This window comes from Palaemon carinicauda, chromosome 37 (genome assembly GCF_036898095.1).
Source record: "Palaemon carinicauda isolate YSFRI2023 chromosome 37, ASM3689809v2, whole genome shotgun sequence".
In the NCBI taxonomy this organism is placed as follows: domain Eukaryota; kingdom Metazoa; phylum Arthropoda; class Malacostraca; order Decapoda; family Palaemonidae; genus Palaemon; species Palaemon carinicauda.
Genome location: NC_090761.1, coordinates 5216739 through 5234238, shown reverse-complemented (window position 1 = coordinate 5234238; position 17500 = coordinate 5216739). Strand labels below are relative to the sequence as shown.

General features: G+C 35.3%; 1 protein-coding gene across 1 annotated transcript in view; it reads right to left on the bottom strand.

The window, feature by feature from the left end:
• LOC137628972 (homeobox protein B-H1-like) overlaps nt 1–17500 on the bottom strand; it is a 96152-nt gene that overhangs the window by 53139 nt on the left and 25513 nt on the right. Inside the window, exon 3 of the mRNA XM_068360226.1 lies at nt 7726–7948. Coding sequence (XP_068216327.1) covers nt 7726–7948 — 223 coding nt within the window. The remainder of the gene's footprint in view (nt 1–7725; nt 7949–17500) is intronic.

Genomic DNA, 17500 nt, shown 5'->3' with positions numbered 1-17500 from the left:
TCATAAAACTAAGTTCTACATTTCTAGATATTCGGTACCATGACAGTACCATTAGATTCAGTGTCCCCACTTACACTATAGGAAAAGGTTGCCTTCATGGACCTTAGTAGTAGCCAACATTGTGGCATGGAATTCTGCATAATTCATTTAATCATACATGTGGAAGTATTGCTAGTGCAATAATGTATTACTTCAAGTATGGAATGAAACTAAAATTCATGTTATGCTTGTTTTATCGTACCGGAAAACAGACGAAGTATAATTTTATTATGTTGATTTTGTTTTTTGATTTCTTAAATCTTCATAGAAATTATCACATTCATGAAAATGAATTAAGTTTTAACTTTTTTTTTTTGGGGGGGGGGGTAAATGTAAAATAGAGAAATATCTCACCAATATTTCGAATGAAAATCAATGAAGCCGTGATGTAATTTCTAACTATTTTTGGAATAATTTAAAATGAGTACAGAATTTGAAAACTGTGAGTGGTTTCTTCTCCTGAGACACTTCAAAAATTCAATTTCTTTCAAAGTATTTGAATCATCCCCGGTTATTGGTTTTATTGATGACAGTAGTAACAGAAAATTACACGATACACAACTACAGATATTAGATAAAAGCTGTTTATAAATAAATGAAAATGATATCAATAAGCGGAAAATTTGGTTTAGCTTTATAGGATCGATAGAAAGTTACCCAAACAAAATTTTGCAATAGGCTTAGTACCTGATCTTTGAAAACTCAAATTATCGTTTCTTCGGTATTCAAGCAATTTTCCTTGTTTAAAGATGACCTCTGTTTTAAGTTTGTCGAGTTCCCGGTCTTGTGTAATCGCAGAGAAATAAGGAATAAATATATTTTTCTATTTCTGTTCTGTTTTGCCTCTTTGGCATGAGCGATTGTACAGGGTGTCTCAAAACAATGTATACATTCTTTGGATTGTTACTACTTGTTCAATTTAATTATATTAACGTGGAAAACAGATTCACAGGAGAGAAGCAATGCACAGTGAAAAAGTAAGGATACATGGGGCAATTTGAAAATGTTAAAAAAAAAAGAAAAAAAAAATTTGTTTTCCACGTTAATATTAATAAATTGAACAAGTTATAACAATCCAAATAGTGTATACATTGTTTTGGGAGACACTGTATGTGCGCGCACATTCTTGCCTCGCTCATTCACGGGCCATAAGGCACCGAGAAGCATACACCCTAAACTAACGTCTTAATTATAGCCTATTATTAAAACCACTTAGTATAGTTATATAGCCATAGGCAAAGCTTGATGTGTCATAGTCACGTTATGTGTCTCGGAATGAATAATTAGCGGGGGGAGGGGAGTTGTATGGATAGAGAGGAAGGGCGTGTATGGGGAGAAAGACGGATTATTCACGGGTGAATATTCACGGGTGAATACGTGAAATTTCCTAAACTTTCCGGATGGAGATATTTTTGACAGTTATCTTCGCTAACTCTGAATCGGGTAATGTTCTGCTCATATATATCTATTAGCTAATGTCTAAAGAGGAAGACTGAATTGTCTGGCTCTAGGGAGGAAGATAGAATTTGTTCTCTTCTGAAGGAAAAGATTGAATATTTATGAGTAGACGAAGATTGAATATTTCTGAATCTAAAAATAAGGACTGAGTTTGTCCGGATTTGAAGAGGAAGATTGGATTTGTGTGGCTCTAAGGAGGAAGATAGAATTTATTCCCATCTAGAGAGAAGGATTGAATATCTCTGAATCTAAAGATGTCTGAGTTTGTAAGGATTTGAAGAGGAAGATTAAATTCGCCTATCTCTAAGGAAGAAGATAGAATTTATTTTCATTTAAAGAGAAAGGTTGATTATTTCTGGATCTAAAAAGCAAGACTAAATGTGTCCATATCTAAAGAGGAAGATGGAATTTTCATCGAGGAAGGTACAGTTTTATTTTAATCCAAAGAGGAAAATAAAATTTTCTCCACATGAAAAGAGGAAGATAGAGCTTTTCTGGTTCGTAAAAGGAAGATTAGATATGTTCTAATCTATAGAGGAAAATAGATTTCTTTGAGGGAATGTAATGATGAAGTTTGAAGCAGTCAGAATCTGTAAAAAAAAGAGTTTTTTTTTTTTTTTTTTTTTTAGGAAAAGGAAGATTGAATTTGTTCGTGTTTGAATAGGAAGACAGAACGTTCTAAAATATGTTAGGAAGTTAATCTTACAAATCAGGATACAGACTAAAAAGGAATAAAGATCCTTCCGTAAAACACTTCCAGTATCTGTGAGAATTCCAGAAAAAGTGAATCACCGGAAAGGGCACCACACTAAGAAAATTGTCTTTATTGATACATACTTTAGACCCCTCACATAGATATCAAAGATATCGTTTTTTTTTTCTTTGAACTACTGCATTTGATCTAGACTAGTGTTAAACAGGACATCGTTATTATTATTATTACAAGCTAAGCTACAATCCTAGTTGGAAAAGCAGGATGCTATAAGCCAAAAGGCTCCAACAGGGAAAAAAAGCCCAGGGAGGAAAAACATAACGTCCTGTAATGTTGCTAGTTTTGTATTCTTATTAAAAAACATTTTGTTAATTTATTTCAAAGCAGTCAACAGTTTGTTAATTTACTTTAAAATAGTGAAAATTTCAATTCAACCTAATGGAAAGGGAGACTTACACTATAAATGGCAGCATGTCATAAATTTGACAGTTCCCCCCATTCGTGATAACTGTACACGATGTCGCAATGTAATATTCATCGAAATGGATTGTTCTTGCCGGACTGATGGTTAAGTTGAAGGACTTTCTAGAGTTCCTGACAATCGCTGATGGCCATAAACGACCGATAACGGTTGTTGAAGTGTCATTATCTGTAACGATTCACACGGTCCATCTTGAGGCACAAGACGTGAATAATGCGGACCATTTTAGATCAATAGTCATGCATCAAAATGTAGTGAAAGTGTCTCAAATTCTTGTCGAAAGAGATTATATTCATTTTAAAAATTCTTCTTCTTCTCCTCTCTCTCTCTCTCTCTCTCTCTCTCTCTCTCTCTCTTCTACCAAAATTCACTCTTTTTTTTCACTAACAGATTATCTACCATTTTCAACATTCTCTTAGGAGAAATTTATTGGCTGTTTAGTTCGAGTCTTTTTGGTAGAAAAAATAACTCTCTCTCTCTCTCTCTCTCTCTCTCTCTCTCTCTCACTAACAGATTATCTACCATTTTTCAACATTCTCTAAAGAGAAATTTATTGACTGTTTAGTTTGAATCTTTTAGGTAGAAAAGATCTATCTCTCTCTCTCTCTCTCTCTCTCTCTCACTGACAGATTATCTACTATTTTCTTCATTCTCTTAAGAGAAATTTATTGGTGTATTAGTTCGAATGTCTGTTAGAAAGAGTCTCTCTCTCTCTCTCTCTCTCTCTCTCTCTCTCCAACATATTATTTAACATTTTCATCATGCTCTAAAGAGAAATTTATCGGTGTATTAGTTCGAATGTCTGTTAGAAAGAGTCTCTCTCTCTCTCTCTCTCTCTCTCTCTCTCTCTCTCCAACATATTATTTAACATTTTCATCATGCTCTAAAGAGAAATTTATCGGTGTATTAGTTCGAATGTCTGTTAGAAAGAGTCTCTCTCTCTCTCTCTCTCTCTCTCTCTCTCTCTTTCTCTCTCTCTCTAACATATTATCTACCAGTCTCATCATTCTCTTAAGAGAAATTTATCGGCGGATTTAGTTCGAATGTCTCTGTTATAAAGGATAACTCTCTCTCTCTCTCTCTCTCTCTCTCTCTCTCTCTAACATATCTGCCATTTTCAACATTCTCCTAAGAGAAATTCATCGGCGGTTTTAGTTCGAATGTCTCTGTTAGAAAGGTTCTCTCTCTCTCTCTCTCTCTCTCTCTCTCTCTCTCTCTCTGACAGATTTTCTACCATTTTCATCATTCTCTTAAAAGAAATTTATCGGTGTATTAGTTCGAATGTCTCTGTTAGAAAGGTTAACTCTCTCTCTCTCTCTCTCTCTCTCTCTCTCTCTCTACCATTTTCAACATTCTCTTAAGAGAAATTTATCGGTGGTTTTAGTTCGAATGTCTCTGTTAGAAATGTTAACACTCTCTCTCTCTCTCTCTCTCTCTCTCTCTCTCTCTCTCTCTCTTCACTGCCTGATTTGACAACTAAAGATTTAGACGAAATTCTGTCACTCGCACCCGACAGACAGATAATGATGACAGAGTAACCTTATTACAGCACAGCCCATTAGCCTCGTAAGAAGTGGAAGGCGATGATTCAAATGTTCTAGTGCATTTACCACTTACGGCGGCTTTGAAAGGAGCCATTCACTCCCCAGTTTTGACAGAGGAAATGTGAAGACAAATAAGGATCTTCAGATTCATGAAATCCCTCCACCCAGTTTCCCCCGTTCCGTAGAATCATTGCATCGTAGGCGATAATGATCGGATAAGTCAAATATGAATAATTCCCAGCACGAGCTGTTTTGAAGATTTTGTTATACCACAATTTTTCTTTATACAGTTGTGATTTTTTGGGTTTGCAAAATTGTTTATTGACAGAGATATGGTTTACAGTTCGAGTAAAACTTTTTATCTTTTTTTTTTTGGTTTCTCTATCGTGGCGTATAATAACAATTCCTTGTTTACGTTTTGCATGAAGCGATTGTTGCGATTACCCAGCGATTATCGCTGAACACTAATTACATTTATTCCTATGGGGCTGTTTTGCTACGAGCGATTATCGCTACTGTCGCGAGCGATCATGGCTGGCTCCAAATAATCGCTCGTTGCAAATCAGCACCATAGGAATAAATGTAATTAGTGTTCAGCGATGACCGCTGGACGATCATTGCTCAGCGTTGATCGCCACAATCACTGCACGCAAAACGTACCTTTATCACTCTATCAATCCACCATTCTGGTTTCTCCTAAAGGCATCGGTAATCTGACCAGTTATGAGGTCAGTTATTATTATATAAGCAATACATCGAACTAAAAATTTATTCATACTCGTCTGAGGAACTCCAAATGTCTTTTATAACTAAATCCTTCAAAAGTCAATAAATCTCCTTGTACACGAACCACAACAAAATCTAATGCTATTGAAACAAGTCTTTATCGCCATAAAACAAAAGGAAAAAGCTGTTAACGCAATGAAGGTTATAATAATTAATGAGGTTTTTGCTACGTCGATAACTGTTACATTCATGAGGCCAATTTTCGACAATGATCCGCCAGTCAAGTCCCAAAATTCAGAGCATAAACTCGTTCGGGATATGCCTCACTGAGTCCCCCCCCCCCCCCCACCCCCCGCCCCCCAAATCCCCAAATCAGATGGTTAACGACTCCAGAGGGAATTTTATTCATGATACACAAGAACAAATGATGCAGCAACTGCTTTGCTTCTGGATGTTCTAACCTTAATAAAAGTCTCTCTCTCTCTCTCTCTCTCTCTCTCTCTCTCTCTCTCCCTCTCTCTCTCTCTCTCTCTCTCTTATTTTTGAACAAGGAAATTACGTAAGATCTGGTCCATCTCCTCTTTAAGGCTGTTCCCAAGGAGTGACAAGTAAATGGACCTGAGTTTGATGTTTCTGCAAGGGTGATCACATAACACATTACTGCTGTTTGACACGTACATATTGGAACGCTGTCACGCGCCCACATATAATTTTCATACACATACGCACGCGTATGTATATATATATATATATATATACACATGTGTGTATATATATACATACATATGTGTGTGTGTATATATATATATATATATATATACAGTATATGTAAGCATAAATGTGTATATACACATATGCGTGTATAAACATACATATACTCACACACGCATATATAGATTATATATATATATATATATATATCTTCTGGAGCAGAAGTAGGTAGTCTATTATCCGATGGGCGAAGCTACTTTCATGAAATGCTGACACTGGACAAATTTCAGTGCTTTTCCATATGATTTGTTGATAATATTTCACCCAGTTAAGGTAGATAAAAACTTTTCCATATGTCCGATGTAGACTTGTGAAATAAATTAGTCAGTTTTGTTTACACGGCATTACTGCATAGTAACATGTATGCATATACTGTAGCCTACTTTGAAATAACATGTAATTGTTATTTAAATTAAATAGGAATGTTATTGTTTCCAGAACATTATATTGTACAAATGAAATAGAAAAAAATAATTAGAAGTGGTATATCTATAGAAGGGCTTCCCAAAATACTTTTATAAATATTATGGTAATTGTTTACAACACCACGCTCTCCATTTACTCCAAAATAATGCAATCCTGCAGTTCTCATCTTCTTGCACAGTAATTAGGTGATTATTTAAATTCTGGGAAAGCAATAATTAGTAAGATATGTTGAGGAAGGGGGAAGGGGTTTTAAAAAGAAAATATCTCGGTTTCCTCACCAAACGACTCGGAACTGACATGTCAACATAGTCAACCAAACAGAATTCGTGATGCCAGCGTACATAAACAGAAGTTTGTGATGCCACCGTACATTTGATATACTGTATATTCAAAATATACTTAATCAAAAATTGAGTGATTACTCAAAAGTGTCACTATTTGTAAATTGCATATTTTATGGACACTTTTGAGTAAATTAATCCATTTTTAATTAAGTATATTTTGAATATACAGTATATCAAATGTACGCTGGCATCACGAACTTCTGTTTATGTACGCTGGCATCACGCATTCTGTGTGGTTGGCTATGTTGACATGTGATTCCAAATCGTTTAGTGAGGAAACCGATATATTTTCTTTTATAACCCCTTCCCCCTTCCTCAAAATATCTTGCTAATTATTGCTTTCCCAGAATTTAAATAACCACCTAATTACTGTACAAGAAGATGAGAACTGCAGGATTGCATTATTTTGGAGTAAATGGAGAGCTTGGTGTTGTAAACAATTGCCAATATTATTAATAGCCAATAAGGAGTGATGAAATAATCTTGATGATCTTTAATCTATTGTTTGTGCAATTGCAAGGATAAATCAATCTGAAAACTATTGGTTTAATTCGCTTTATCGCTACTTTTATATTCATATAAAGATATCCTTTTACAATAGAATCTTTTTATAAGCCATTGTTCTCATTACTAATGCATATCGTAATTATAATGAGCAACTTTGACAGGAGAAGCCTATTTTCGAAAATGAAAGAATGTCATAATTTGTAATAACTAATATTGAAGTTCAAGATGCCATTTTGCTGTATAAAAGAATGGCTTTATAAGAAATGCTTAGGCTGGAGAGAGAGAGAGAGAGAGAGAGAGAGAGAGAGAGAGAGAGAAATCAATTATTTTCCTCAAATAATTACATCAATTCAAAACATAACATCTTGTCGGCCATGACCATTGGTATTTGGACGCCAGTTACTGAAATGAACCAATCAATCAATCAACGTGATGATCCGTCCCATATGGGGATTTTGCCTTTAGTACACCTCATGTGGGGCACTGTAGGCATTATTAATGGTTCTTTGTAGCATCCTTTCGGCCTCTACACCACTTTTTATTTTTTTACTTTACCTCCGTCTCCTTTTCTTTCTTCCCATCTTGCTGCCCAAACTCTTAACTTCGACACTACAGCAAACTGCCAGGTTTTTCATATGTGGCATCAGAGGAGCTGAATTGCCTCCCAAGCCCGGGGGTCCGAATTCTATTAAAAGAAACAAACTTCATAATCCTCACCTTCTGTTCTGATACCAGGTTTTAACCTGTGTGTCTGTAAGGCTGAGTTTGGCGGCCAGTTCCATGCGGTCTTGGACGCTCAGGTATTTTTGACTCTCGAAGCTCTTTTCCAGCGTTTGGAGTTGGTGGTCGCTGAAAGCCGTGCGCGCCTTGCGCTGCTTCTTGCACGGGGGAGGCCCTGTTCCGTTGGCTTCGTCAGTTTCATCAGGCGATTCTGGAGAACCTAAGGCAAAAGAAATTATGAACATTACTAGTTCTATTGGAGAATGAAAATAAAAGGTAAAAAATCAGGAGGACACAAAACAGAAGTTAACACTATCAATAATTCTCTTGCGAAATGAGAGAGCGTTTCACAGAATCGTGTATAAAAACATTACCTGATTTCTGGATACGAACAGAAAAATAAATTAGGAACAAGGGCCTAATAGCTTATTACGAAGCCAGTAATCCGAAGTATAAATAATTTAGAAATGTTATAGATTCAATTCAGACGTGCATGTGTTGAAATATGCCTGAAAGCCAACACGGGCATGTACCTAATGGCTTTAAAAACCAATAAATATATGCTTGAGAACAAGGATAAGGAAACCTATCGGAGCCATAACTATAAATTGTTACTTTCTCTAAATCATTCTCCAAACTAGACTGTATGGTACTTGTATAAGTAGAGGCCATGACCCGGATTAATAAACATTAGAATTTATGTCAAAAACTGCCGTATTTTTATAAGAATATGTAAGTCGTGTCATGATTCCAAAACCAATTTAAAAAATTGCATTCAAATATTCTTTTTAACTAAATATAAGAGGAGAGGTTTGCAAACATACGTACACGAAACGTATACTTAGCTGTTTCGATTAGGTAATAACTTTAGAAGGGATGCATAAGTTACACCGAGAACAAATGGCAAATTAAGAATAAATACGCTGAAATATATACAGAGAGTGATATCCTCATTCTATTCCATTAAACTTGTTGCATGATTTTCACTCATAATACCATATTAAACTTGGAATTTAGCAAGGTAAAAATATGAATCCCTGCATTACTTTCTGCCTAGGCAACGTTATATCACTTTTAATGTCGCGTATTGACAACAGAAAAATATAATGATTTTACTTGAATAAACGGATTGTAATACAGATTTTCATATTTTTTCTCAAGTTTAAAATCACACCACTTGCAAGAAATTTTTAAGAAAATGGTTTTTGCTTAAGACATTCGGTATGAAAATTCATGAAAATGACCTTTCGTGATCAATGAGATGATGGTCGTCGTGAAACTAAAAAGTTATTTGGAAGTGTGACACTGCAATTTATAAGAACAAGTCAGAGAAACGATCGGGTATTAGAGCTAAGTAAGACTTGACTTTTCAGTGCAATATACCGAAGATTTGGCGAACGTTTGGTCGATTCCTGACTTATACACTCTATGTAAAGTGATCACACACACACACACACACACACACATATATATATATATATATATATGTGTGTGTGTGTGTAGGTATGTATGTATGTGTGAGTGTATATATAGAAAGAGATATATATATATATATATATACAGTATATATATATATATATATATGTGTGTGTGTGTGTGTGTGTGCATATATACAGTATAAGTCATCATCTCCTCCCACGCCTATTGATGTAAAGGGCCTCGCATATATATATATATATATGTGTGTGTGTGTGTGTGTGTGTGTGTGTACTATATATATATATATATATACAGAGAGAGAGAGAGAGAGAGAGAGAGAGAGAGAACATAATGCCCATTTTTTTTTATCAGCATATGTGTATTTTATAACCACAATAACACTGTTTCTGTACTCCTCTCACCCTAATATCTAGTAATCACCATTTTTTTTTTTAAATCTTTAGAAAACCATTATGCTTCTAAGCAGTTACTGTAGAGCTTAACTGTGGGGTCTACCGACGACAATCTCCCTTGTGTGAGTTCGAGTCCTGCCGCAGGAGGGTAATATTATCTCGTTCCATTTATGTAGATTTTAAAAGGGATGGTAGCGAATTTTGAAGAGTATTAGGGAGTAGAGCAATAGATTTTTGTTGGAGCTACCTTAACGTGGTGAAAGGCTTTGCGTACCGCCATGATCAAGTAAAGCTGTACTAGTTAGGGCAATCCATGCTACTTGGTTGGCTGTGAGCGATCAGACAAATTTCTCCCACCATCACCAATCAGCACTGGCCACGCAGCATGGTGATGGGAACTGGCTAAGCCCCAGGCATAAATAAGTTTATGTCTGAGGATTTTGTCCTGTGAGTTGACGAAAAAACGGCTGCATTATGTTGTTGTTATATATATATATATATATATATATATATATTATATAATATATATATATATATATATGTGTGTGTGTGTGTGTGTGTGTGTGTGTGTGTTTAAATGTGTGTCTGTGTGTGTATGTATGCATGTTTGTGTGTGTATGTGATACTCTTAGGATGGGGGTAACGGCTCAAGTTTTGGCGACTGGACAATCCAGTGTGTAATTGTTAGCCAGAGTTCTAAATAATTAATCTGGTCATTTGTCCACCTATTCTGGAACACGGCTATGCTGGTAGGGTATATTATAAATTATTGTTCTTGCTGGAAACATAATAGTTAACACATGTTATCACCCTTCAAAGTTAAAGACACGGAGGCTGATTGATAGAGATAAGGTTCACATTTGTAAGGTTTAGGGGTTTAATTCACGGCTTGTTTCCTGCTATATGGCTCTTTTGTCAATATGTACCAAAATTAGCTAGGTAGAAGAAAAGGTATGGTTTCAAGGTTTGAAAGCCGTTCATGAATGGCAGAGTTAAGGGACAGTGACGTTTCCCTATCAAGCAGGACAGTGCCCTAAAAGGTGACCATATATACATATGATCAGAGCCCAAGCCCCCCTCTCCACCTAAGGTATGACCAATGAAGACCAGGAAATGAACTGCTCATGACTCAGCAGATAGACCCATAGGCTCCCCCAAAGCCTGCATCCTTAGCTCACAAGGATAGTGAGGCTGTAGCGACCAAAGGAACTAACGAGTTTGAGTGGGACTCTAACCCCAGTTTGGCGATCATCAGTCAGGGACAACTTCAGTTTTAAAGACTTGCTGGGTGTTACATGCCTATCAAGATTAAGAATATATATATATATATATATATATATTATATATATATTATATATATATATATGTATATTATATATATATATATATATATATATATATATAGATATATATATATGTGTGTGTGTGTGTGCGTGCGAATGGTATCCATTGTTTCGTGGCTTGGTCATCGGTCATTCTCGCCTATCAAATCGAGAAACCATATTTGACTCCCTGGCAAAGACGATTGGATAGAGTAGGTCCGTTCAAAAACCATTATCATTCGGGCCGAAGTAGTGAATTAGGTACCTCGAAGTACACACAACTGTGTCACTTGTATTCACACTAAATGACGTTAGACCTGAAGCTTTAACATAAAATAAAAAGAAAAAACCTTGGTGAATACTGAGAGGCTAATATATTCTGAGGCCAACCTTCAAATTGTAAAAAGGTGAATTAAAAAAAAAAGATAACAACAATAAATGTAGCCATTTATAGTCCACTGCAGGAAAAAAGGCCTGAGATATATCCTCGTTCATGTCTGGGTTTTAGCCAGTTTTCATCACCAAGCTGACCAGTGCAGATTGGTGATGGTGGGAGATTTTCGTCTGATCGCTCACAGCCAGAGAGAGAGAGAGAGAGAGAGAGAGAGAGAGAGAGAGAGAGAGAAAGATAGAGAGAGAGAGAGGGAGGACAGTCTCTGTAAATTACTTTGTGATACGCAATTATTTATTCATAACATAAATATAACGTTTCTTCGAAAAAAAATTGGTCACCGTTGTGAATGGGGATCAATATTCTTAGTTGAGCTATGAAGTGTGACCAAGATAACGCCCAAAATGTAACACGTTCATCCCGTTACTCTCTCTCTCTCTCTCTCTCTCTCTCTCTCTCTCTCTCTCTCTCTCTCTCTCTCTCTCTCTCTCTCTCTCAAATATTCCTTCGTCTAATTTTACCTTTATGTCCTGAAAATCGATCTTCATTCCTTATAAATTAATATTTTTTTGTGGATTTCATGATCTCGAACCATTTGTTCATATTAATTCCAAACATTATAAACAGTTCATCGCTATATTATTTCCAAATTTCTTCTCTAGTTACTGTAATTACTCTTTTGATATCAAAAACTTTTGAAATTTGAGTGTATTGTACATTAGTTTCATATGTCTGGATAGGAGTTACTTATTATTATTATTATTATTATTATTATTATTATTATTATTATTATTATTATTATTATTATTAGCTAAACTACAACCCTCGTTGGAAAGGCAGGATGCTACAGGGCCAGGGGCTCCAACAGGGAAAAATAACCCATTGAGGAAAGGAAATTGTGTTTTTTACAAAGTACGATTACTTGCCTCTCGAATATCAAATTAGGAAGCTAAGAAATCATGTACTTGATCTTGTTAACGTTGGATGGAAAATTCCTCAACAAATATCCCTTTAATTTAATAGGATGTACACTTTGAATATTAGTCTATTCCTTTCAGAATACTCTGCATTGGATCCTGCCTGTACACAGTGACTTTCTCCTTTGATAATTTGACGGTCATTTTAGATGTAATTTTGAACCGATTTCTTTCGAAATTCGCTAATTGTAAGAACATTGGTACAGATTCTCTGACTTGATTTTATCATTTTCTTCTCTATTTTCTTATTCGAGTACAGTAATTTACTCATATTCTGTATGTTTTGAACTCTATTAACTCTCGCACTCTCGAGCCAGACAGCGCAAGGATACATATAGTTATTAGTTTTTTTTATATCAATTTTACTTTTCCTTTGTACCAGTACTTTGATTTGTTTGAGGTTTGCCTATCATATACTGCCAAGAACATTTATGAACGTTTATTTATCAATATTTGCATACGTATACGAAATATATAAACACGCATGACTTCATTGTAATCATTATAAATGTGTGCAAAATATATATAAATTCGCATAATTATACTGCACACACACACACACACACACATATATATATATATATATATATATTTATATAGATGTGTATATATATATATATATATATATTTATATATATACATCTAAATATATATATATATATATATATATATATATATATAATTTATGTATTTATATAAGTATATATATATATATATGTATAAATATATATACGTATAATATATGTGTATATAAATATATATATATATATATATATATATATATATATATATATATATATATATATACAGTATATATATTTCTTAAGATATTGAATATTGTCAGCGTTGACACCCTAGCATTCCTGGGTGATATCTTGTTGAAGGTCAAAGGTAGCCAATATACTTGATAATAAAAGGTCTAATGGTCTCATGAAGGTCTGATAATCTCCTTCACTGTGAGATAATTTGATACCTACCGACTAAGATTATAATTAACTTTTTCTTTTCTTTTTTGCTTGCGAATTCTCGTTTCAAACTCGTTCTGCGTTCTTTTACCTTAAACGATTGTCCCAATTAAAGGTATATGTAATTACCTCTAACGAAACAAGGGACGGGAGTATAATGGACATTCGAAAAAAAAGGAAAAGTGAGTCGAATAATCTGTCCAGAAATTGTCAAGTTCCATTCGAGGAGAGAGAGAGAGAGAGAGAGAGAGAGAGAGAGAGAGATGAGAGAGAGAGAGAGAGAGAAGAAGAAGAAGAAGAGAAGAAGCTTGCAAGCTCTAAAGACTAAAATGGCTCAATTTAAGCAAAAAAAGAAATAAGAAGAAACATTTTATTTTCTATAACCTCAGAACAGATAATCGACACCACTCGGCTATTACATGACAACACCGTTCCTTTCCCTTCTTTATTATGATTTAGATTTTTCTCTCTTTCCCTCTCTCCAACCTTCAGCGAGCAGTCTGTAATCTCTTCACCCCTCACCCCCAAAACAAAACTCTTTTTGGCTAATGATCTCTGTGCTATGTTATAGCCATGCGTTACGGGTATAGCCCCGTCACTAACCTGGAAATCACAGTTATTGTAACATCGTAATGGCCACGCATTTGACAGCGTAGCAGCAGATACGTTTCAGGATGCACAAATTCGCCTCAATTTATGGAAAATGTTAATCTGTTATCATTACGGAAGGGAGGGCTAGTGGGGAACTGTAGGGGGTATAAAAAGAAAGTGCGTGTGTTTTGTCACTAACCCCTTATCTCTCTCTCTCTCTCTCTCTCTCTCTCTCTCTCTCTCTCTCTCTCTCTCTCTCTCTCTCGCATGGTTAGCTTCCCAGAACTTCATTATTTCTCGGGGGTTTGAAATCCTTGTTTTTTTCTTGGCTTGTGATTGTGTGATTTTTATACCGCCTTCATTATGATTATATCTGATAAGGTTCTTTATTTACCCTTGCAAGGAATGAACGTGTATAGCTGTATTTATTTCTTGCTTGTTAGGATGTTCTCAGATATATTTTTCCGTCTTCTGCCTAAGCTACACTAAACCTTTAGTTTACTTCAGAATTGTTCTTGCGATCTTTCTGTTTTTATTGAAGACTGGCATCTTGTTTATAAAAAGATCAACATTAGCTAATACTAACGGTAATTCATTGTGAAAGTTTTTCGCATGTTAGAATATCTTGCATCTGATTTTGTTGATTCATATTGAGTGAAAGTAAAGATTAAGGGAAGAAATAAGAAACTTATTTCAGAGGTTCAGAAGCAATTTTATTTTATCATTGAGGTTCCCTTTACTTTCATTTATTGTTTGTATTCCATGTCTGAGAATGTTGTATAGATGGTGAGGTTTAGTTCAACCTAGAGGAGCTGGCCGGACTTTCCCCTGAGTTAATACGTTTTGCAATAATATTTCATCTTTTATATCGTGTTGTGACGCAGTTCCGGTAGGCCCCTGCTGCTTCCTCCGGTGCCTTAGATGACCCGCGAAGGTAGCAGCAGTAGGGGATTCAGCATTATGAAGCCTCATCTGTGGTGGATAACGGAGAGGGTGGCTGTGGCACCCTAGCAGTACCAGCTGAACTCGGTTGAGTCCCTTGTCAGGCTGGAAGGAACGTAGAGAGTAGAGGTCCCCTTTTTTATTTTGTTTCATCTGTTGATGTCGGCTGCCCCCCAAAATTGGGGGAAGTGCCTTGGTATATTTGGTACATCAAGAAATTTTCTATTTCCTAGAAATTGCGACTCTCTCTCTCTCTCTCTCTCTCTCTCTCTCTCTCTCTCTCTCCTCTCTCTCTCTCTCTCTCTCTCTCTCTCTCTCAAAGTGATGCTGATTTAGACCCGCTTCGTAATCTTAAGACGATCAAAAGATGATGATTGGAAGAAATGGTTTTCAGTAAAGATTCAATCTCTTATCAACCATCCCCCTTTCAGTCGATGTTAGAGTCTTCTGAATTACACCATGCCTGTTGGGATATTGTTGCTGTTGGGATATGAAGCTGAAATTATCCAATAACATACATTCCTGGCAAATCTGACTGAATAAATCAATCATCATCATCATCATCTCCTACCCTATTGACGCAAAAGGTATCGGTTATATTTCACAGTTCGTCTCTATCTTAAGTGCTGCCATACTAAAGAATTGAAATAGAACTAATGTTAACATATTGGTAAAGCATATAGTTTAAGGATGGAAAGAGATGAGAGTAAAGAAAAGATGAAATTAAGGAAGAAGTAAAAAGGGAGAGTGGGATTAGCTATAAACGATGATTAAGAAGGGATAAGGACTATTATTATTTTATTATTATTATTATTATTATTATTATTATTATTATTATTATTATTATTATTATTATCAATAAAGTTATTATTATTATTATCAATAAAGTTATATAATTAAAATCAAATTGTTATTATCATTAAAATTATTAAATTATTATTTTTCAAATAAAAAATTGGAAGATTCTTAGCACTTCATGAATACACGTATAAAAGTGAACCCATTGTGATGGTATACCCACATGAGACAGGTATTTCATCCGCACATTCTGACATAGGGGTCAGTTGAAACTCTTCAAGTATTCTTTTGCACATATGCCGATTAGATCGTTTTTGCGTTAAAGCAGTTGCAAGGTTTCCTTGCGAGTGCTTTAACGCAAAAAGCAGTCTGATGGTAACCTATAGAGTATAGATGCTGGGACTAACAAACTGAATAACCGGACATCTGCTTGTAGAGATGTCTTTTCACGAGTCACGTTTAGAAAAATGCTGAGTATAAGAGCGTTGGGGAGAGTTATTATCCAGTCTAGATCTCGTAAAATAATCTTCTGTCCCCACAGCCATTCCCCAAAACCCCACTTTCCTCTTTATCGCCATTTCCCTCCGGTGAAGGAAGACAGAGGGACCAGGAAAGACATGGGGAACTTGTGGGCAGGGAAGGATACGGAAGGGGAACGGGGGAAACCGACTGAAACGGAACAAGAGAAACACGCGAAACGCAAATTAAGATCACCTTTGAAGGTAATTAATTCGTATTTGTGACTCTTTATCATTATGACATTCGGAAGTGAATCTCGGTGGAGGGACGGGACATCCGCCCTTAGGCAGTGAGGTCACAAAGATCAGAATGGAGCGACGAGCGATGCTGGGCGAGGTGCGCCCTCGTTCTCACAGATGCTAGTCAGGATGATAACCGCCCTGAGAACCTCATCAGCCCCGGCAGCTAACCTGCGATAACCGCGTGTTAACTTATGGAAATAGCGATAAGTTTTGCTCTCACGGAGGAAGAGCTATTTACTGCACTTTAGGATGTTGGGGGGCGCTGAGGAAGGAGGGCTTCCCACGCTTATCCTTAACGGAATGTGTTAACAACCACGTCCGTAGAGGCTTTAGGGAGTATCCTCTTCTTTCCACGGCTTCTGTCATATCAGACTTGACTTGTTATACAGACTTTTATCTTTGAATTAATGTGCTTCTACACGATCTTCTAGAGTATAGAATCTAGACACTGGAAGGACACCATTGTTTATTTTATCTGACAAAGGATGTAGGTATTAAGGTTTTGGGGGGAAAATGTTAATAAGCATTTATGCGGCAAAATGAAGTATTATCCTTCCTGTGCCAGCATAATTCTCCAGTTTAGAAAAAACTATAACTTTAATTGTTGAGCCTGGTAACTTCTAGGTTGGGTGACTATCAAGAAATGCCAGACGCAGTCAGCAAACAAGCAGCTTGAATACTAGGGCGTAGGGCTAGCAGCCTCACTTCTTAAAGGCTGTTTTGTAATCAAAAGGTTATAGTCTCTATCGCCACCCTCCTACAAAAGGAAAAAGGCGTATGTTGGAAATATGTGTGATTATAATATATATATGTATATTTATATATATATACATATAATATATATATATATATATAAAGTATAATATATATATAATATATATATATATATATATATAAAGTATATATATATATGTATACATATATGTTGGAAAATTTTGTGAGTATAATATATATATGTATACATATATGTTGGAAAATTTGTGAGTATAATATATATATGTATATATATACTGTATATATAAATATATATATATATATATTGTATATATATATATATATATATATATATATATATGAAAAATCTAGGGTTTGATAACTTGCAATGTGATAGATAGATAGAGATAGATAGGTTTAATTATATAGTATATATATATATATATATATATATATATATATATATATATATATATAAA